Here is a 20,867-nt window from a genome sequence, read left to right on the forward strand (position 1 = left end):
TTGATGTTTTCTTTCGTCATCTCAAGCGTTTTTTTGAGCAAAGAGGCCGACTTGAAGTCTTCGCCTTCCTTCGCACGTCAATTCCCACTTGCATGTTTTTCCACTCAATGTCGCGCGTATCACATTTGTTTTGTTTTGTCACGTCAACATCAACTTTACAATGTGGATTTTTTTTCCAATCCAAATTGTGGATGTCAGTTGAACACACGCTCGGGTCACACGTGTGTTTGATTCAGCGAGTGGATGCTAAAAGTGTTGGTGAGGCTGCAGAAATGAGTCAGTGGCCAAAAGATGACGTGAAATTCTGGTCCGGTACAAAACCTTTGAAAATTGCGGCCACCTCGCAGGCCTTGAGGTTGACCTGAAACCAGAATGTGACGCTCTTCAACCAACCGACATGATCGATTTCACAAGAGACCACCGAGGGTTGCGATTTGGCTCGGTGGGCGGCATGGCTCGGTGGTGGCGTGCTTGCCCCCCCACCCGAAGGTTGTGCGTTGGATCCGCAACCTTGACCATGTGGAAGTACCCTTGAGCGAGATGCTGAAGCAGCGTTTTCCCTCTGGCAGACCTGACAGCACTTTTCATGCCGCTGTGAGTGGACGCGAGTCCTGTAAAGCATTTTGAGCGTCATATGCTGTCGATAAAAGCACATGCAGGAGGACGTGCACTTTGTTTGCCATTTTGACTGACTAGTAATTTCACACTGCGTGTGATTTCTTGAGAAGCGCAACTTTGGATTTTGAAGACACGTCGACGATGGAAACAAACGAGGGACCAAGCCACTTTTTGGGGCCGATTGGAAGCTTGGTTGGCTCTCGGCCGCACGTCAACATACATGCGACATTTTCACCTTTGGCCAGAGATGCAACTGATGATGATGATGATGGTGATGTCTCGTCAATTGGTTTTGGGGGTTTTGGATCTGTTTGGCTCGCATGTGACATGAGCGGAGGCCCAACTGCAAAATGTCTTTTTCCTTCCGACTCTCATGCAGGACTATATGGTTTTGCTTTTTGCTTCCGTCTTCATGTGCCTGTCGGTGGCTTGCTGCACACCAGGCGGTGGGGCAGAGGGGAGGGAGGGGTGACATTGGGATGGGAGATGAGGGGACCCCCTCCCCCTGCCCCCCAATCCCTCTTTGAGGCCCCCACACTGAGCTAACAAAAAGGGGGTCCATTAAGGGGGCCCGTTGAGGCACCATGCATTCTAATGAGTAAGCTTCAATGCAAAGAGGACCCTTGGGAGACACCCCCCGAAAGTCCAAGGTCCCGTGCAGCTGAATGCGACAATAAATCCAATCAAACGTGTTCATAGTCATGTGACCTACCTGCAATGTGGCCACGCCCCCTTGCCCTCATGAACGTCTCTGCTACATGACAGCGCTGCCATGGCAACCAACATGACTCCACACACACACACACACACACACACACACACACACACACACAAAGCTTTCTTTTTGTTTTTGTATGGAATGCAAAAGTTCCTGAAGCAGAACCAGAGCCGGATCCCAATCAGGACTTGTGCGGTCCCCTTTCCTGCCAGAAAACTTGTCGTGGTTTTCTGTTGTACTTCTCCAGCAGTTGCCATGGTGATGCTCAGCTATGCGGCCTCAGGAGAGAGCCCTTTTGTTTGCAACAATGCCCCCAGCCCCAAAGCCCCCCGAACCCCCCCACCACCACCACAGGACATGCTCACCCTTCAGTCACGTCACGTCTCCAACTGCTAGCCTAGCCTAGCAAGCTTTTACAGCCAGGTGGAAACATTAGCAAAGTGTTAGCTTAGCATCAACTCCGTTTTGACTTCAGTCAATGAAAAGCGTGGGCGCTGCATGTCGAAAAACTAAACAAAGTCATCTTATCATTCATGAGGCAATTTTCGCTTCAAGACAGTTTGAACTTGAAATCACAAATGATAGATTTAATTTCATCTTTTGTCAGAAGTTTTGTCTTTTGACGTGACGAAAATGAAACGTCTCCGATTTGATGTGAATAAGCAACAAGTGAAAAGGAGAAAGATTGACGTCATGGGCACGACCCCTCCTCCTCCCCGGGGTGGGGGGCGTGCGTGCGCGCGCCCGCTGGTAGGCGCGCGTGCGCATGTAAAGTGGAGCGGCGAGGCTGCTGCATGTTTTCTCTCCGCGAGCGCCGAGTGAAAGGTAAAAAGCTCATTTCATCTTTTTACGCACTTTGAAAGTTTGTTTGGTGTGACGTCATCACGCGCAACTTTTTCTTGTTTGTTTGAAAGTAACAATAAGAGTGTGCAAAATGTTTCCCTGAGTTGGATTTTTTGGTCGACGTCCGTTTGCTTTTCGATGTCTTGTGATCGCTCCTCAATAATTTGATTAAAGGTCAAAGGGCCAACGTCTTTTTTTTTCTTTCTTTCCCCTGATCGGCAGGGTGAGGTGCGGTGATGATGATGAAGATGATGATGACCAGGGGGAGGAGGTGAAGGGCAGCCCGCAGCGCGCGCCGCCGTCCGTCCGTCCGTTCGTCGCTCAGAACTGGGGCGGGGCCATGTCTGAGTCCGCCCACTCGGAACTGATCGCCAGGCACTACAACTACACTGGCAAGCTGCGGCCGCTGGACGGCGCGTCGGGGGGCCTGAAGGCCGACTCGGCGGTCTTCCTGGCCGTGTGCTGCCTGATCGTCCTGGAGAACGTGCTGGTCCTGGTCACCATCTGGAGGACCAAGAAGTTCCACAAGCCCATGTTCTACTTCCTGGGCAACCTGGCGCTGTCGGACCTGCTGGCGGGCGTGGTCTACGCCGCCAACATCCTGCTGTCGGGCGCCAACACCTACAGGCTGACGCCCACCCAGTGGTTCCTGCGCGAGGGCTCCATGTTCGTGGCGCTGGCAGCGTCGGTCTTCAGCCTGCTGGCCATCGCCGTGGAGCGCCACCTGACCATGCTGAAGATGAAGGTGCGAGTGGGCGGCCGCCTGGGCGTGGGCGCCGGCGCCAGCCGCGTCTTCCCGCTGCTCAGCGCCGTGTGGATGGTGGCGGCCCTGCTGGGCGCGCTGCCCCTCATGGGCTGGAACTGCATCGGGCGTCTGGAGCGCTGCTCCACCGTGCTGCCGCTCTACCACAAGACCTACATCCTCTTCTGCACCACCGTCTTCAGCGTCATCCTCATGGCCATCGTGGCGCTCTACGCCCGCATCTACGCCCTGGTGCGTGCGCGCAGCAGCCGCCGCCTGGTCTTGCGCAAGGCGCCCGCCGCCGGCACCAGCACCGGCACCGGCACCGGCACCGCCAAGAGCTGCGAGCGCTCCATGGCGCTGCTGCGGACGGTGGTGGTGGTGCTGAGCTGCTTCATCGCCTGCTGGGCGCCGCTCTTCGTGCTGCTGCTGCTGGACGCCGCCTGCCGCGCGCACGGATGCGCCGTCCTCTACCGGGCCGAGTGGTTCCTAGCCCTGGCCGTCCTCAATTCGGCCACCAACCCGCTCATCTACACGCTGACCAGCAACGAGATGCGCCGCGCCTTCCTGCGCACGCTGATGTGCGGCGGCTCCGCGCGCATGCGCGCCGCCTCCGCCGCCGCCGAGTTCAGCCGCTGCAGCCGCTCCGAGACCTCCTCGCGCCCCGACGCCGGGGACGAGGCCCGGAGCGGTTCCCCGCGGGCCGAGGCGGCCCCTTCCTCCTCCTGAAGGGGTGGCGCCCCGTGCCGGTTGAGGGGAGGGGGCGGGGGGCCTTGGGGGACTCTCCGCCGTCCCTTTCCTGAAAGAGGGCCGATGAAGTGCACATGCCACTTCCGTTTCGGGAAGGCTCCAATTCGCCCGAATTTGTGATCACCCTGGTGAGTTCACGGCCCCCGGTTGCGTCACGCCACGCCCACTTTTTACCTTCTGAAAAGTGACTTTTTGTAATTCCAACCCTTTTGAGAATGTCCTTCAACTTATTGGTTGGTATTCGATTCTGATGCTTTGACCACCGTGAGCAAAATATTTTATTTGAAGCATTCAAGTAACAGCCCTAAAATTATTGTGTGATTTTACAAAATATATCACCCCCCCCCGGCCCCGCCCCCACCCATTGAACACAATCCATTTCATTTTGAAATAATTTAGTACAGAACAAATGTGCACCATGTTAAGTTTTAATATGTTAATGTTCTGAATTCGTTTTAGTAAGTCACAGTGTCCCATTATTATTTTTAAAACAGACCCGTGGCTATATCATGTCCATGGGGCTAACTTGTACCCACCGGTGCCATTTTTTTTTTTTAAAGGACAAAAATAAGAGCAAAAGGCGTCAGTGTTCTTCTTTAGTTTGCTCTCTTCTCCTCCACTTCAACTGCACACTGAGAAGGAGAAGAAAAAAAGAGGCTTTATTCCATCCTGCAAGCGGCCAATCATATTTTACCTGCTTAGACCTCCCCCCCCAAAAAGAGAAGAAGAGCTCATGTGCGGTCACATAAGCGAGTATCGGCACTTATCGAAAGCGCTTACCGTTTTTCAAACCACGTCAAGCGTCAAAGCAGCCGTTGGTCCAATTCGAGTGACCGTTTTTATTTTGTCATCTTTTCAATACATTTTCTCACTTGTTTTTCAGCAACTTTTTAGCCTTTGCTCATTTTTCACATCATTTTATTGTTGTGTCAAGAAAAACAAGCAAGCTCATCATTTTGTCGACGTGCTTGCAGCCGATCTTTGATGTCATTAGCGGTTTTTTGTTAACCACCTTCAACTTTTCCACTTCCTTGTGTGATGTTATTGGAATGTTGCCATGGTAACCTGCTGTCATCTCATGTAACCTCGTTAGCACTTAATAAAAACACGATTAGAAAAACACAATCACCTTGTTTGGCCTTGGTGGCTCCTCACACTTCATACTGAAGATCCAGACCAAGTCGGTTCTACATTCTGAACCGCTATGTGGACAAAAAACTTGGACTAAGTAGACCTAACCAGGACTATGTGGACTGGGACCAGGTGGACCAGCCTAATGTGGACTGGGACCAGGTGTGGGCCAGACCTGTGCAGACCAGGACTGTGTACTGTGTGAACCAAGATTGTGTAGACCAGTTGTGGATCAGGTTTATGTAGACCAATGTGGAGCAGAGTCATTTTGAGGCAGGTGGAGGAAAGGACCTGTTGAATGGTTGCTGGCTGCCCCCTAGTGGTCACATGATCAACTGACAGGACGCCAGCAGTCGTTGACTTGGAAGTTTTTCCACGTTAAATCTGCTGAACAGAGCTTTTTCTGTCAGGACTCAGCTGGACTCTCTAAAGAAAGACTTGGAGTAGCACCAGAAAGAGGACGCTAAAATGGAGCCATGAGAACCTCAAAAATACCATCGGCCATTCCGACGAGATCATCTCAGTGTGGTGTCTTACATTTGGCAGCCAATTTTGTCCTGATGGGCTCAGCTTTCATTTCATTGTTGATGCTTCTCATAACATGATGCAGCAGACCAATCTTGGAGAGTAGAATGGCAATTTTAAATCATATTCTTAGCAGCGTATGCCACACAAGAAAACTACGTCAAAACGCCAGGGAGAAATCAATGGATTCAAGTTGAGTGGCAACATAAAATGGCTACCGGTGGCTTCGCCAACCATTACCACTCTAGTCATATCGAAATCCAACTGAGCGCACAGCAAACAAACACGCACACGAACACACGCGCAGCTTTTATTTTGGCATCATTTCCAGGTCTGGCTGACGCACGCATGCGCAGATTGCGGCAGTGCGTCAGATGCACGCCGGGAGATGTAGTGCGCGAGGCATAGGTAGGACGGACTTCTTTCGGAGCACCAACTGCATCTCCCAGCAAGCCCTGCGTGTGCTCTTTCTTCCTTCTCTTCCTTCCTTCGCGAGCAGGATGACGACCAGCCGCCTCGACGGCCCGGAGCCTCCGAACCGAACGTGAATCCCGAACCCGAAAGGCAGCGGCGGATCGGAGGCCGAGTCGAGACTCTTTTGTTCGGCCTTGAAGCCGAGGCCAGCGTTGTCCTGGGCTGCGGAGCACCAGTGGGATCGAGGAGCCGAACCGAGCCAAGACGAAGCCGGAACCGAACCGGAACGAGCCGAGACGTCCCACTCCGGTGATGCAAAGTGCGTCCGCAGGTCCGCGTCGACAATCCGGCGAGTCCGCCGACGGCTACTAGTTTGTGTTAGCGGAACGGAAGTTCTGATGGTTCTGGAGCCTCCGCCCACTGGACCTGACGGGGAGCCCTCGTCTGTGACGTCACGCAGCAGCTGACCATCGCCGTGGAGGGCGTGGAAGAATCCGCTCGGGAATCGCCACATCGTGAGTACTTGATGCCTCCTCTTGTCACTTTTGGGACACTTCAGGTTTTCTGCACACGCATACAATGTTGTAAAGCTCACTTTCAGTGATTAGCAATAGAACAACGGCCCAAATACAATACTGTAATGAATGCATAGAAAGGTGTACATGTAGAATCTCGTCTTCAGTCTTCATGCTCGAAATTGACAAGCAGTTTGTGTAATTGAGTCAAATATATGTGTAGAAACACATTTTCGAAAATTTGTTTTGCTTCATGTGAGTACACAGTTTTTTTATTATTATTATCATTTCAATAACATGCAAATTAGCACCCATAATTGAGTTTGCACCATTGGGCAATCTTTTAGCTAAATATTGAGGCTGTACATTTGTATTAGTTGAACTCAAGTACACATAACGACAGTCGATCTGCTCTGCATGTAGCATTTAGCAGCGGAAGCAGCTTAGTAGTTTTGTGTCAGGCAAATTGAACACATGAATATACAATAATCAATCATTTGCATTCTGCCGCGGAGACAGACAACAACATGAAAGCGGCGCCGAGAAGTAACCGTCTGGGTGTCACGTGCGCTTGTTTTCAGCATTCCCGCAGGCGGCGACGGGGCCGGTCGGGGGCCGGTCGGGGGCCGGACGCCATGGAGCGCTCGGGCAGCATCCAGCTGGACGTGCCGGACTTCAGTAATTCGGTGCTGTCGCACCTGAACCAGCTGCGGGCCCAAGGCCGGCTGTGCGACATCGTGGTCTACGTGGAGGGCCAGAGCTTCCGGGCCCACAAGGTGGTCCTGGCGGCCAGCTCGCCGTACTTCCGGGACCACATGTCCCTGAGCCAGATGAGCACGGTGTCGCTGACGGTGATCCGCAACGCGTCCGTCTTCGAGCAGCTGCTGGGCTTCTGCTACACGGGCCGCCTGCGCCTGCAGCTGTGCGACATCATCAGCTACCTGACGGCCGCCAGCTTCCTGCAGATGCAGGAGGTCATCGACCGCTGCACGCGCATCCTGGAGGGCATCCACCTCAAGATCAGCCTGGCCGACCCGGACCGCCCGCTCGCCCACCGGGAGGCGGCGCCGCGCCCCCGCGGCCTGGAGGTACGTACGCCCGTCACCGCCAGCTGCTTTTTTGCTGTTTTTGTGTGATTGCATATTTTCTTGTTTATAAACAATGCCAACAGTCAGCTATACAAAGACGACAAAAAATAGTTAACACCAAGCAGACGTTACAACAACTTCACAAATAAACCAGTGTTGTCACCATACAAACATTTTGACTTTGATACCGCCTAAAATACCTCCATACTGAAACGTTATCTCAACCAAAATCTAAAACATCAGCAAATGCAGCAAATGTTTCTAGTTTTTATTATTCATTCAAAATATTAGGATGTATACATGTTCATTTATGTGAATATAAACCTGACCCGAACCCCTTGGACCTTAAAAAAAAGCTTAGAAAAGAAACATCAACAACAACTATAAAAACAACAGCAGCAACATTAATGTCATAAATTGTAGCTTATGACCGAAATGTATGCAGAAAAAAAGAAGAGAAGAAAAAAAAAACAGTACAAACCAGAAAAGTAAGTTATTATAGTCATGGCAAACCGTTCAAATGAAATCCCTCTACCAAGTTTGACTTTTATTTGCACAGCTGCCTCAGTCGGAAATCATATTTAATACCAGTTTTGCCAATAATGCTACAAGAATGCAATCACAATTCTTAGTTCTTGAGAATATTTAAAACAAATTGTCAATATCCAAATAAAACTACACAAAAAACAATACATTAACTGGACTATCAGTCAACAAAAATGTACTTGAATGAAAAGCACACAAAAGTGAAAAAAACAAACATTTCTGTCAACAAAATGGCGTCTGAAATATGAAGCTCAGAAACTTAACTGCCAATCCAGTGAGGACAAAAATGCACATCCAAGCAAAAGCAAGCTGTCAAACTGACAGGCTCAGTGTTTTTTAAAGGTTCGGGTTCGACCGCTTCTGAGGAAGGCGGCAGTCGACAACCAAACAACCAAAAGGTAAACCAAACGTTCTGTCCCAAAGAAGGAAAACAAAAAGACTGTATAGATTTGAAGACAAGGTGAAACTTTTGAACCATCAAATGCGGAGATTCTCCCAGACTGTAGGGGGCAGTGAAGAGCGGCGCTGGCATGTGAACAACACTTCAGCGCAAGCACAAAACATTTGGAATTTTCAATCAGCTATCGGCGTCAATCTGTCGTCTGCATGAATGAATGAAAAATGTCATTTCGCCGCGTGCGTGCGGACGCGTCACTCGCGACCGACGACCGACGAATGGACTTTCACTCGTCCCCAGTGGCGTTAATCACAAATGAGCGAGACCACCAAACGTATGGAGCTCATTTTTAACGAAATGACTTGTTGCCCATGGCGACAGCCCTACCTGGAGGCGCCCGTCGGGGCGGCCGCCCGGGAAAAGGAGGCGGCGCGCAGCCCGCCGGCCCGCCGCCGCGGAGAAGCGCTCCTCCGCGTGGACCGGGCCGGCCAGTGGTACGTGGAGAGCGGCGGCGAGGCGGACGAGGGCGTCGACGGGACGGCCATCAAGACGGAGCGGGCGGAGCAGTGGATCGGGTCGGGTCACGGGCGGGACGGCTCGGGCCCGGCCGACGATGGCGGGGCGGTCGGCGCCGACGCCTCGCGGCACGGCACGCCGGCCAGCGGCGGTCCGCGGCCCTCCAGCAGCCTCGGCGATGCTGACAGGTGAGCGGCGGCGCGGATCGGCCTCCAACTTATAGGCCCGATTTTCACCTTGCTTTATTTTGTGTATGACAAGAATCCTGCGCGAGAATGGAACGCAATTTTCAAGGTAGGAAAAAGAAAGCGTGGACAAATATTGATGTTGGCATTGATGACGAAGTGACGATCACTCAGATTAAACAGAAGTCTGGAAATGAGGAAATGGGAAAATATGGACTTTTTTTGCAATTCCAAATGTGTAAGAATTTAACATGACTCGTTGGCACCAGAAGAAAGACGGTCTTCCGGGTCACGGCAAAACAAGCTCTTTGGACGTTTGGACCTGCTGCGAGTGCGAAGATCTTGAAACAACGTTTGTCTCCAAAATAAACGAATGTGTCCGCAAACGTTCGACAACTCGCCAGCACAATTTTGCAAATTCTGATGAAGTTCACGCAACATTTGCAAAGGTGTGAAAATGGTGCAACGTCTCCACATAATGGCGTGGCGTGTTGTCGTGTGTGTGTTTTGTGTGTCAGGTTGAGCCCCTCGGGCAGCGTCCTGGTCGTCCCCGATGGTCAACGAGCCAAAAGCGAATCTCCCAGCAGAAGCGAAGACCTGCGACTTGCCAACTGCCAGGTCACATGACGCGCCACGCAATCACACGTCACCATCCACAAGCGAGCCCCGCCTTGTAGTTGCCACAAGATGGCGGCAGAGCACTACTTTTCTAATACACAAGACCTTGCCGTGTCTTTGTCCTTTTCCATAATTTGTTGACACAAAAATGCCACAAGATGGCGCCGAGGCAATATTTTGATCGAAGTAACGCAGGATGTTGCCATTGAGCTGAATTGGCGACAAGTGAATGTGAAATACGTGGGCGGGTTTCGCTTCATTTGTCTTTCCAGCGAAAGTCAAAAGCGGGCGAGGGATTGACAATTGTTTTGTTTTTTGGGGCGCTTCTGACCAGGGTTGTTATAGTTTTGGAATTTTCATTTTAGTTAGTTTTTATTTGATTTTGAGTTTTGTTTTTTAAAATTGACGTAGTTTGAGTTCGTTTTCACTGCTATTCTGTTAGTTTTTATTAGTTAAATTTTTTTTTTAAATGCTTAGTTTTAGTTTAGTTTAATTAAATTTCAGTATTAGCTTTCGTTTAAAAAAATGTGTATTAATTGTGTGCAATATTTAATGAACACCATAATAAAATGACAAAAAGTAACGCATTTCTTACCTAGTGTCGCATTTCAGCTAAATTAAAAGAAAAAGCCGGTGAGCCGAACGATTGGAGCTAAAAGTCAAGTACACAAAATTGTCTCCTACGAGCGACATTATCTGAAGTTGCTTTTCTATTGGCTGCTGCTCGATGACGTCACTTCTGTGTGACAAACTTTCAAATATCCTTATTCCGGTTAATATCAAAATAAATATGCTTAAAATCACATTTAAAACCATCCCCAAAGGCTCATGTATTAAATTAATTACCAAAGATTAAAACATTTTCGCTATAATTTTAGTTTTGTAAACATAAATTGTAGTTTCAGTGAATTTTTGTTTTTTAAAAAGCGTTTTTGTGTTTTATTTTGTTAACGAAACATTTTTTGTAATTGTAGTTATTGCGTTCGTTTTCGTGAACTAAAACAAGCTCGCTTCTGACCCCGTGTTTGTGCGCGCGCCAGGGCGAGGAGGCGGCGGCGGCGTACGAGGACTACGCCAGGGACCCGGTGGGCGAGCGCTGGTTCCGCTACAACCCGCGTCTGACCTGCATCTACTGCTGCAAGTCCTTCAACCAGAAGGGAAGTCTGGACCGCCACATGCGTCTGCACATGGGCATCACGCCCTTCGTGTGCCGCCTGTGCGGCAAGAAGTACACGCGCAAGGACCAGCTGGAGTACCACATCCGCAAACACACCGGCAACAAACCCTTCACGTGCCGCCTGTGCGCCAAGAGCTTCCCTTTCCAGGCCATCCTCAACCAGCACCTGCGCAAGAACCACCCGGGACAGCCGGCCCAGAGCGCCTCGCCCGAGACCACCACCGCCTCCCTCAGCGCCAGGGGGGGCTCCCCAGGACAGGACGACCCCGAGGGCGGCGGCGGAGGAGGAACGCTTTTTGCCGAGGGCCCCCACGCGTCCGTCTCCACCACCGGGCCCGACTGACGTGGAGCCGCTGCCGAGGAGGAGCGCTGGCGCGCCGGCGTTCGGCAGCGTACGGCGGCGGCCTCCGTGCGTGCGTGCGTGCCAAAGCCGACAGCGTTCAGGAGGCTTTCGGGGGGCCCGGCACATGCGAAAGCGACACCGCTTGATGCCCGACGCCGCGCTCACCTCGATGACCGTGAGGTCTCGTTGACTTCCTCTTCACGACCTCGTCAGCCAATCACATCCTTCCTTCCTTTCTGCCTCATGACAATCCAGCGCAAAGGCGGGAAAAGCAGAGCCGCCTGTTAGCTTCCGCGTTAGCGCCAGCGCTCATCGCAACCCACGCGCCCGCCGTCGTTGAGTTCGGGTCTCAACGGTCCCAAGCGAACCTCACCTCACATAAGCTGATATGCTCACTTACCTCTCGTCACCACAGGGGGCGCTCACACGCTCATCTTCACGCTTCAGTAACGTGAGGAAAAACTGCTGGCAAAAGTTTTTTGTGCTACGCTAAGCCAACTGGCGATGAATGCAGACTGTTAGCTTGTTTCGGTTGACAAATTGCTAGCTAGCAGCTAGCCGGCGTCATAGCAGCCAGCACACAAGACCAACAACTTGACCTCACTTGGTCGTCCTGGCAGCCAAAGCAAAGATGGCCGACAAGCAACTTCAGCACTTGAAAGACTTTTGAAACTAAACAAAAATGGCAAAAATGTTAAGCCTGGTTGGGGCTGCTATGAACTTTTCATGACTCGTTGAAATTCATTCGGACTTGAAGGGGAACGAAACGTGACTTGGAAAGTGCACGTCTTTGTTATCAGCTGCTGAATCTGCAAAGTATTTCTCTTCGCAATTTGAGAAAAAAACGTAAACAAAGCGGGCCCCTCGAGCCGCGGCGCGAGTCCAGCACGTTTCCTTCGACTAGCTTGCGTGCTTCACAAACTCTGATGAAGCCCGTCAGCTCCTCCGATGTTGATCTTGCTGGAATTTTCACAAATGTTGGCGTCGCCCGCTTGATGACGTCGAAGAGCGCAATGTGGCCCAAATGACACGTTTGACCTCACGTCGACCTCCACTTTGTAAAAGTCAACAGATTTCGCGTTTGTGTAGCAAAACATAAATAAATCAGTGGATAATTTGTGTGTAATCCAAAAGAGTCATTCAAAGTTAAAGAATTGGCGTGAACAAACTTGACGTCCTTCCGACCACGACTTCGCTGTCCAAAAGGCGCTTGACATCAAATACAGGAAAGTCGGCGGCAAACTGCCCGCACAAAATGCAGCAATCATTTCAAATTGACGATTCCTTTTCGTGACAAATGGATTTTTCCCATGGAGCGGCCGCCCCTCAAAGCGCAACCACAACTTGAATCGCCAAGCGACCTTGTGTTGTTGTAATGACCCAATTCCAGGCCAGGGGGCAGCAGAAGTTCCATCCAAAAGATTAAGCTTGAACGAGCGCAATGGATTCGAGTGAGAAACTCCGCAGACGCTCACGCAGCCCTCTGGTGGCGCTGGCTCGTCACTGCACGTCCGCTTACGACGAGCTCTTCACGTCCATGACGGATCTTGCGGATTTCCGACGTCACGTTCCGGTCGTGACAGATCTTGTTGGTCCTTCTGCCCACGCCAATTTTCATCCAAGTTGTGCTGGCACATGCGATCCCCAAAAAGTTCTTGACATGTAGAGACGGCGTCCGGGTTCGCCAGACTCCATTGGGCGGTCGTGCGTGCGAACTGGCCGACGGGACTGGACTCCCACTCGTAGCACAGCACTAAAGCTAAGCGACCTCACTTGTACAAAACCACGACACCTCAACCCGATTGGCCGAGCTACGCTAGGCCCACCACCTCCCGACGACTTACCTCACACGTCCGGGTCGTGAGTTTCCGACCCGGTCTCTGCACTCACACCCGCCCGCTTGATGAGTCCGGTACGGTCCGGTCCAGCCGGCTACGGTTGGCCGCTCATGCACCCGATCGTCCTTTGACTCCGCCTCCTGGCGGTCATTTAGTTCAAATCTTTATCGTGTTTGCCTTTTTATTCTCTTTTGAGTGATTGACAGTAGATCTCTACTACCAATGAGTTAACTCATTCGCGACCAATGAGTTAACTCATTCGCTGCCGTTGACGGCTATAGACGTCAAAAGATGGATTTTTACTGGGCTGGCAGCAAGAAGTTTAAAGGTTAACGGGGCGGAGCCAAAGAATCAAACTTCTTCTTTCACGTGCAAGAAATAAAAAAGAAATTTGACTGAAAATGTCTATGCAGCATTTTTATTTGATTAAAATATGATCTTATGACGTATTTTGACTCTCGACTAGTCTTTAGATGAAGCCACGCCTTTCTACTCTCTTCATACCTGGCTTACTCATCCTTAACTGTTACTTTACTAGTCCCAGTATCTTATTGTGGTAGCCTTTGCACTCTGGCCCCGCCTCTAACTTCCAATCTAAGTCCCTCCCCTAACTTTTGTAACCCCCCCCCCCCAAAAAAAAACCACACTTCCGGACCTGCCCCCTCTACCCCAAAATGGGCATGTTTCCTATGACGTCATTACTTCCGATCCCGCCCCCTTTACACAAATATGGACTTCCAATGACGTCACACTTTCGGTGGCCGAGAACATGTCACGTTTTGACCCCTTCCCCCATACCCAAATATGAGTAAAATTCTTATGATGTCATACTTGCGGTGATTAGGGACTTGTCCAGACATGCCCCAATGTCCAAATATGGACTTCCTATGAAGTCCTACTTCACCTGTTTGAACGGGTCATGTCCTAGCAATAGACAGATGATGTCATCATGACTAGAGTCTTCGTACTTTACTACCTTAAAAGAATGACAGAGTCCAGCTCAGCTGTATTGAATTTTTTTTCCTCTCGTGTCATTGCTTTAGTTTGGTTTTCAGCTTTTATTTTCGTGGGAAAAGAGCCCGAATGTGCAATCAATCTGGATCATTTTTGCTTGAATGGATTCTTCTTGCAGCGACTGTCAAAGAGCGAAGCGTTCTTTTTGTTCTTATCTCCTCGCCGGCGCGTGCGCTCAGGGTTGGCAGGGGAGCGCCACGCGGCCCACGAAGAGGAGGGCGTTGATGGTCGTCTCGCGAATGAGGAGCAGGAAGGGCCGGTCGGCCCGCAAGACCTCCACGTCCAACTTGATGGACCTCGCCGACGCCACCACGGCGGTCGACGCCGCGGCCTCGCTGCCGAGCTCGTTGACCTGCGAGCACGCAGGGGCGTCAGTGGACACGCCCCCTCAAAGCCACCAATAGAAGAGCGGTCGTGTAACGCACCTCCAGGAAGGCCTTGTGGAAGGCGTCGCTGATGGAAACGCCGCCGCCGTCCACGAGCCCTGAACGCAACGCAGCAGGCGCACGCTAGTCACGGTAAATATAATGGCCGTCGTCTTGATGAGATGCGAGTCTGAAAAGCAAGCTCCACCCACTCTTGCATACTGCTCTAATTTCTTGAGTAGATCGACACTCTTGAATGTCATCGACGGAGCCCGTTTGGACCAATCACAGAGCAACATTGTGTTTGGGGGCGGGATTTGTGGCTGTGACGAAAAGAACAAGTGCTGATGCCGTTGGATGGTGACATGAATACAATGAAGGATCTGTGTGTGTGTGTGTGTGTGTGTGTGTGTATATAATGAAATAATTATAACTAATTCAATCAAAGATTCCTCTGCCAAATCTATAATTGGGGTCGACGGAACGGCGCAATAAAAGAAAAAGGGAGTCTTCAAAGCAGCACATACCGTCTACTTAAAAAATTTAATAAATAGTGACGGCCACAAGCCACAGTTCTCCACAGACCAGTGGGCTGCTGCTCACCCTGCTTTAGTGGCGTAGAAGAAGAAAATGTAACAGCAGAAGAAGAGTGTCTTTCGAGTGAAAGCAAAACACGCTCACGGGAAACAAAGTCACGTCGCATCTTGTTTCACGACGTGTGCAAAATAAACACATAATGGAAGGTCAGATTAAAAACTCGATTTCTGTTCTTCAATTTCCAATTTTAAACAAGAATCGGTTCGTTCCCGTTGAATGGAGACAGCAACACTGCCCCCACGTGGACAGAGGAGGAACTGGCCTTAGACACGAGAATATCTTGAGGGCTTGTGCGTGTGTGAATGTCTCCAAACAACGTGAGGTTTGTCTCCAAAATAAATGCGCGTGCGTGACCATCCACAAACGCACTTTTGACAACTCGCAGGCAAAAGTCATGTAAAATGCACACACAAAACTAAACGTGAAAATCACGGGAATGTTTGTGGATCTGAAAAACACTTGTGAAAATCACACATTTATTTTGTGTGAATATTTTTTTGACAAATCTCTCCCCATAAAATGAAACAAAATCTGCAAAATGATTGCAGATTGAGTGTAGACGGCGACGCGGCGTCCTCACCTGGCAGGCTGGCGTTTTGAGGGCTGAAGATGTCGCGCAGTCCGAGCGCATTGAGCGCCCCCTTGAGGCGGACGCCGTCCTCCAGGCGAAATCGCGGAAGGTGCACGGACACGCGTGTCTCCGCCAACTGGTTTAGCCACCCGCTCAGCGTGGGAAGGTCCAGCACCGCCTCTACCTGCAACCGCACACACCAGGAGGCTTGGCTAAACGCCGGCACCGCCCACGCCGTCTCGTGCCGTGAGTGCGCGCGGGTACCTGCGCCAGCGTGCGGCCTTTGTCCGGCAGCAGCAGCGTCAGGCCGATGTCGCGGCCACGGTATTCCATCTCCAACAGCTGGAGGTGCTGATCCGGCAAGCGGGCGTAGCGGAAGGTGTTCTCCTGGAACATCATCTGCACCGAGCAGCGGCGCCGCTCGTCCACGTGGAAGGGGGCCACGTACGCGTCCTCCTTGTGGAACTGGTGCAGCCACCGACCCTGAGGGGGCGTCGCCGGCACATTAGCCCAAATGCGGGCTGACCTGTTACTTCCTGCCGGTCAACTTGACATGTGGCGGCGGCGGGCAGGCTCTGTTTGGAATCACCACCGGCGTTTTTTCTCGCCCCCTTTGATGAATGTGACCGAAGGCTGCACGATTCATCGAAATGGAATCGTGCTTTGAATTTGCACAATGTTCAAAACATCTCAATGGAAGGGAAGAAGAATTCGCAACGAAAACATCCTGACGTGACGTTTGCACTTGAAGCGGTTTTGCGGCGCCCCCGTGGGAGTTTAACACCAAACACACAAAATGAATTGCAGTTACTCACCGTCCATCTTGAAATGCAACACACGTCTTGTTTTAGAAATATTGCTAAAGCTAATGCTAGCAGTCAATGTAAAATTCCATTGGCAGGCTAAACTTGCTTGAAAAATGCTAAAATGGCGTTGCTACGGTTGTTCGGACCTGTCTTGCTTACCGCCTGATTTTTTCATTTTTTGCCTTTCGTGCAGCTGTGACGAACGTATGAAAATGACTTTTCTGAATGACGGAAACCGGTTTGTAAGCGGGAAGGATACATTGTTGTGGTTTTGGTGAGGCATCATCCTAAAATCCGTCTTGAGTTTTTCCAGTTTTGCGCATTTTCTCTTCAAAACAATGAAAACGGTTATCTTGTGGTTTGCAAACATGCGCTTTGACTTTGCAAAACGACATTTTGCAGATTTTCTGGCTGATGTGATCATCATTCGTTTCTGCTTGTGCATTTTGGGAGAATGAAAACTTTGATGTCGTAATCCGATTCACGGATGAATGCAAACAACTGGTGGACAAATGAATCGGTCACGAACTACAAGCGAAAGGCAAAGTGAAGCGTTCGCACGACTCGCTACCTTGAAGTAGATGTTGTTGACCAGCACCAGGACGGCGTCGGCGTTGATGGCGCCTGCCGGCAGCGCGTCCCGGATGTTGTTTTCCGTCTTGTTGGCCACCCAAGCATTGATGGCGCCGCGGGACGCTTCCGGCTCGCCCTGATCAGGCACAGACGTCAATCGGCGTCGGGCAGGACAAAGTGCGGAGCGCAACCGGACCGACCCGAAAGTCCAGTGCCATCATCTCGGCGCCGTAGACGCGGCGGCTGATGTTCTGGAAGGTGGCGTCGAAGCGCAGGGATCGGTCCCCGAACAGGCGATTGGCCAGCGCCAGCTTGGTGCCGGCGTCCTTCCTTCTGTGCAAGCGGCACAGCAGCTTGGCGAAGTAAAAGTGGACTTGATTGGACGTCTTCTCCGAGACGGAATCCAACCCAAACACCTGTCGGCACACGCGCACCCGCGGGCCTCAATCAAACGTTACGCTGACTGCTGTCAGGCGGCGTCCGCTCGCTCACTCGCTCGCTACCTTAACGATTTCCTCCAGCGTACGTCCGCAGGCGCCCACTTTGGTCATGGAAAAGGCGGCGGACACGCTGAGGGGGGACAAGAACAGGTTGGCGTCGGCGGGCCGACTCAGCGCCACTTGCCGGTACAGCGACAGCGCGAAGCGAGCGTTGGCGGCGGACAGCTCCCACAAGCGTGGGTCGGTCGCCCTCGGGACCGGGCCCTCCCTGGGGGGGGCGCGGCCCTCCTCGGGGGGGGCGCGGCCTTCCTCGGGGGCCCGGTAGACGCAGCGAGGCTCCGGGGCCACGTCCTTGGCTTTGATGCTGCACGGGTCCTCGGGGGCGGAGCCCAACGGCAGAGTCAAGACGCTTAGGAGAAAGAGCCAATCAGAAGAGCCCATCCTGCGGACGGCCAATCAGACGTCAACCATTTAAAAATAAAGAAATTTAAAAAAGTGTCGCTCCTCAAGACCAACACGAATAATAATGACAATTGAACACTAGTAAAAATACATTTTCAAAAGGGAGCCATCGATGACATCAACCTCGATCCTTAGACATCCATCCATCCATTTTCTTAACTGCTTATTACTTAAAAGGGTGTCTGAATCGTATCCCAGCTGGCTTGGGGCAGTAGGCGGAGTCCACCCTGAAGTGGTTGCCAGCCAATCGCAGGGCACACACACACAAACAACAACCTTCCTCATGATCATTCCATGCATCTTAAAGGAGAAGTCAACACTTCATCAACTTTTTGGGCGACTTATAAACTGTCTAAAATGCTGTCTAAAATGTCCTGGTCATTACTTTGACATTTTAGTGCATGTTTGTTTCAAGCTTGAATTTGGGGCAAAAAGCGCATGTTTGGCGCCATCTTCAGGTATTTTGTGGACATTTGGTGGTCATTTTTATTATTTTTTTCTTTTGTTTTTGGACATTTCTTAGCTATCTTTCGAACGTTTTCTTTCCTGCCTTTTATTAAAATGTAATTCCCTGACATTTCTGGGCAATTTCATGGACATTTTAATGGTCTTCTACTGCTTGTCCGCTTCCTTTTTGGACATTTAAAAAATATTTTTTATCTACCTTTCATCTTTAACTTTTTCTGACAACTTGAAAATTCGGACATAGAAATTATTTTGAATATTTAATTATTTATTTTTTAAAGTCTTTATCGTTAATTCGTTTAAATAATTAAATAACATTGTATCTAAAAAAAAAATACAGATAAATATGTAAAATAAAAATCTGAGGGACCCCAGAGCCAGAGTTTGCAGACTCCTAGGTTAGAGTACACACACACACACACAATTAAATTAGGGTGACCATATAAAGAGGACCCTTGCCCCGGCCTTGAAATTGTGGGATCAGTCGCAGTTACGCAGTGTACTTCATCTCCTATTAGTCACGTAATGCCAAATGGACACTTTCATGAATTTATAAAACGCCCGAATAGGACGTAAGAAAATGGTCCGTCTTCCCAAAAGAGGACACGTTTGGTCACGTAACCCTAACCACGTAGACGTGTAAGGCGACACATACCGTCATCTAAAGCCAAACAAGTTCAAAAATGATTCTTCTAATGACTATCACAAAGTATACAAAAGATTTGAACGACCCTTTTTAAGACCTGAATTTTAAAAGTTGAGGAACGCGTTCAAAGGGAAGATCTCGTTGACATTTTTTAGTTTATACCAGCACAAAAGTTTGATTTCTTACCTGAGCAGATGATGTCCGTGTGCACACGTGCCTTTTTTGTGTTTGTGTGTGTGCGTGTAGAGCAGGTCAGTGACCTGCGCTGTCCAAACATCACTTTGACGACCTTTGAACCCTTGCCAGTACTTCCTGTGATTTTGTGTGTGAGTTTGAACTTGATTGCAATGAATGTAAGAAACATGGCAGTAGTAAAGTTTGTGTTTGCATCTATCAAAACAACTTCCTGTAAAACTTTGGTGCAGTACAGAGTGCAACACTGCCATTTCTACTCTGACCTCAAAAAGGAAGGAGGGAAGGAAGCTTATTAGTTGGTTAGGGTTAGGGTTAGGGTTAGGGTTAGGGTTAGGGTTAGAGTTAGGGGTTAGGGTTAGGGTTAGGGTTAGGGTTAGGGGTTAGGGGTTAGGGTTAGGGTTAGGGTTAGGGGTTAGGGGTTAGGTTAGGGTTAGGGTTAGGGTTAGGGTTAGGGTTTAGGGTTAGGGTTAGGGTTAGGGTTAGGTTAGGGTTAGGGTTAGGGTTAGGGTTAGGGTTAGGGGTTAGGGTTAGGGTTAGGGTTAGGGTTAGGGTTAGAGGGTTAGGGTTAGGGTTAGGATTAAAAACAGGATTCCTCCTTCCGCCGAAGCGGGAGGAGGGAGGTGCACTGTCCATCCCCCAGCGCTCTCGCCCTCCCTGGTGCCAGCGTGGTCGACCGCCACCCCCCTGTTGCCCATGTTGCTCCCCAAACTGTTGGCGACGTCTGCGGTGCTGGACAAGGGTCCAATCATCACCATTATACATAATTGTTTTGTTTTTTGTTTTTTTGTATTTATTATTATTTAATATATTTTTTTATTATTAATTATTTATTTATTATTTATATATTTTTTTGTTTTTAAATGTATCTATTCTAAAAATAAAAGAAAGAAACAAAAGAGGTTTGAAAAAAGGAAAAGAAAATTGAAAATGAAAAGAAGTGTCAAAAAAAACCTAGTGCCCGTCGCGACGTTTCGACCTTGAGAGGTCTTCCTCAGGCGTGGGCACAAAAAAGAAAAGAAAAGGCCAATATATATAAAAAAAGAAAAAGAATTACTAATATAAATCAAGTGGCTGTTTTAGACTGTGAGGAGCTGTTGTCCTTCTGAGAGTCAGGATAGGGTTAGGGTTAGGGTTAGGGTTAGGGTTAGGGGTTAGGGTTAGGGTTAGGGGTTAGGGTTAGGGTTAGGGTTTAGGGTTAGGGTTAGGGTTAGGGTTAGGGGTTAGGGTTAGGGTTAGGGTTAGGGTTAGGGTTAGGGTAGGGTTGGGGTTGGGGTTAGGGTTAGGGTTAGGGTTAGGGTTTAGGGTTAGGGTTTAGGGTTAGGGTTAGAGGGTTAGGGTTAGGGTTAGGGTTAGGGTTAGGGTTAGGGTAGGGTTAGGGTTAGGGTTTAGGGTTTAGGGTTAGGGTTAGGGTTAGGGTTAGGGTTAGGGTTAGAGGGTTAGGGTTAGGGTTAGGGTTAGGGGTTAGGGTTAGGGGTTAGGGTTAGGGTTAGGGGTTAGGGTTAGGGTTAGGGTTAGGGTTAGGGTTAGGGGTTAGGTTAGGGGACTGAGACGCCCAAACGAAGGCGTAAGTGCACGGTCCTACGACACCCCACCAACACACTGAGGCTCCTCCTCCTAATGTCCATCATTCATTCCTTCTTTCAGGTTAGCTTACTTTCCTTTCTTGCATGATCTTTCTTCTTTCCTTACTTGGTGTGTTCTCTCGTCCATCTTGACTTCCATTCTTTCCTTGCTTGGTGTTTTATCATGCATGCGTGCATTGCTTATCT

At 50.0% G+C, this 20,867-nt stretch overlaps 3 protein-coding genes across 4 annotated transcripts in view; 2 read left to right on the forward strand and 1 right to left on the reverse strand.

Annotated features, from left to right (window-relative positions):
- The first annotated feature begins 2,042 nt into the window (after positions 1 to 2,042).
- Positions 2,043 to 4,796, forward strand: s1pr1 (sphingosine-1-phosphate receptor 1). The gene is made up of 2 exons (XM_077583550.1): positions 2,043 to 2,161; positions 2,402 to 4,796. Exon 2 carries the CDS (start codon positions 2,520 to 2,522, stop codon positions 3,648 to 3,650), a length of 1,131 nt encoding a protein of 376 aa, XP_077439676.1. The 5' UTR covers positions 2,043 to 2,161; positions 2,402 to 2,519; the 3' UTR covers positions 3,651 to 4,796.
- Positions 4,797 to 4,956: 160 nt separating this feature from the next.
- On the forward strand, positions 4,957 to 13,413 carry zbtb37 (zinc finger and BTB domain containing 37). The gene is made up of 5 exons (XM_077583548.1): positions 4,957 to 6,256; positions 6,838 to 7,344; positions 8,669 to 8,991; positions 9,507 to 9,606; positions 10,647 to 13,413. The coding sequence occupies exons 2-5, from the start codon at positions 6,892 to 6,894 to the stop codon at positions 11,124 to 11,126; spliced, it is 1,356 nt and encodes a 451-aa protein (XP_077439674.1). The 5' UTR covers positions 4,957 to 6,256; positions 6,838 to 6,891; the 3' UTR covers positions 11,127 to 13,413.
- Positions 13,414 to 13,964: 551 nt separating this feature from the next.
- Positions 13,965 to 20,867, reverse strand: part of serpinc1 (serpin peptidase inhibitor, clade C (antithrombin), member 1) — a 7,087-nt gene continuing 184 nt past the window's right edge. Inside the window, exons 1-8 of one of the 2 annotated variants that reach the window (XM_077583546.1) lie at positions 19,090 to 19,233; positions 17,394 to 17,772; positions 17,091 to 17,306; positions 16,889 to 17,026; positions 15,776 to 15,994; positions 15,521 to 15,695; positions 14,404 to 14,462; positions 13,965 to 14,330 (exon numbers count right to left, since the gene is read on the reverse strand). In XM_077583546.1, the coding sequence (XP_077439672.1) occupies positions 14,154 to 14,330; positions 14,404 to 14,462; positions 15,521 to 15,695; positions 15,776 to 15,994; positions 16,889 to 17,026; positions 17,091 to 17,306; positions 17,394 to 17,771 (1,362 nt within the window). In that variant the 5' untranslated portion in view covers position 17,772; positions 19,090 to 19,233 and the 3' untranslated portion in view covers positions 13,965 to 14,153. Of the gene's footprint in view, positions 14,331 to 14,403; positions 14,463 to 15,520; positions 15,696 to 15,775; positions 15,995 to 16,888; positions 17,027 to 17,090; positions 17,307 to 17,393; positions 17,773 to 19,089; positions 19,234 to 20,867 lie in introns of those variants that run through there. The other variant, XM_077583547.1, reaches the window with a different exon arrangement.

The sequence above is a fragment of the Vanacampus margaritifer genome, chromosome 13 (genome assembly GCF_051991255.1).
Source record: "Vanacampus margaritifer isolate UIUO_Vmar chromosome 13, RoL_Vmar_1.0, whole genome shotgun sequence".
In the NCBI taxonomy this organism is placed as follows: domain Eukaryota; kingdom Metazoa; phylum Chordata; class Actinopteri; order Syngnathiformes; family Syngnathidae; genus Vanacampus; species Vanacampus margaritifer.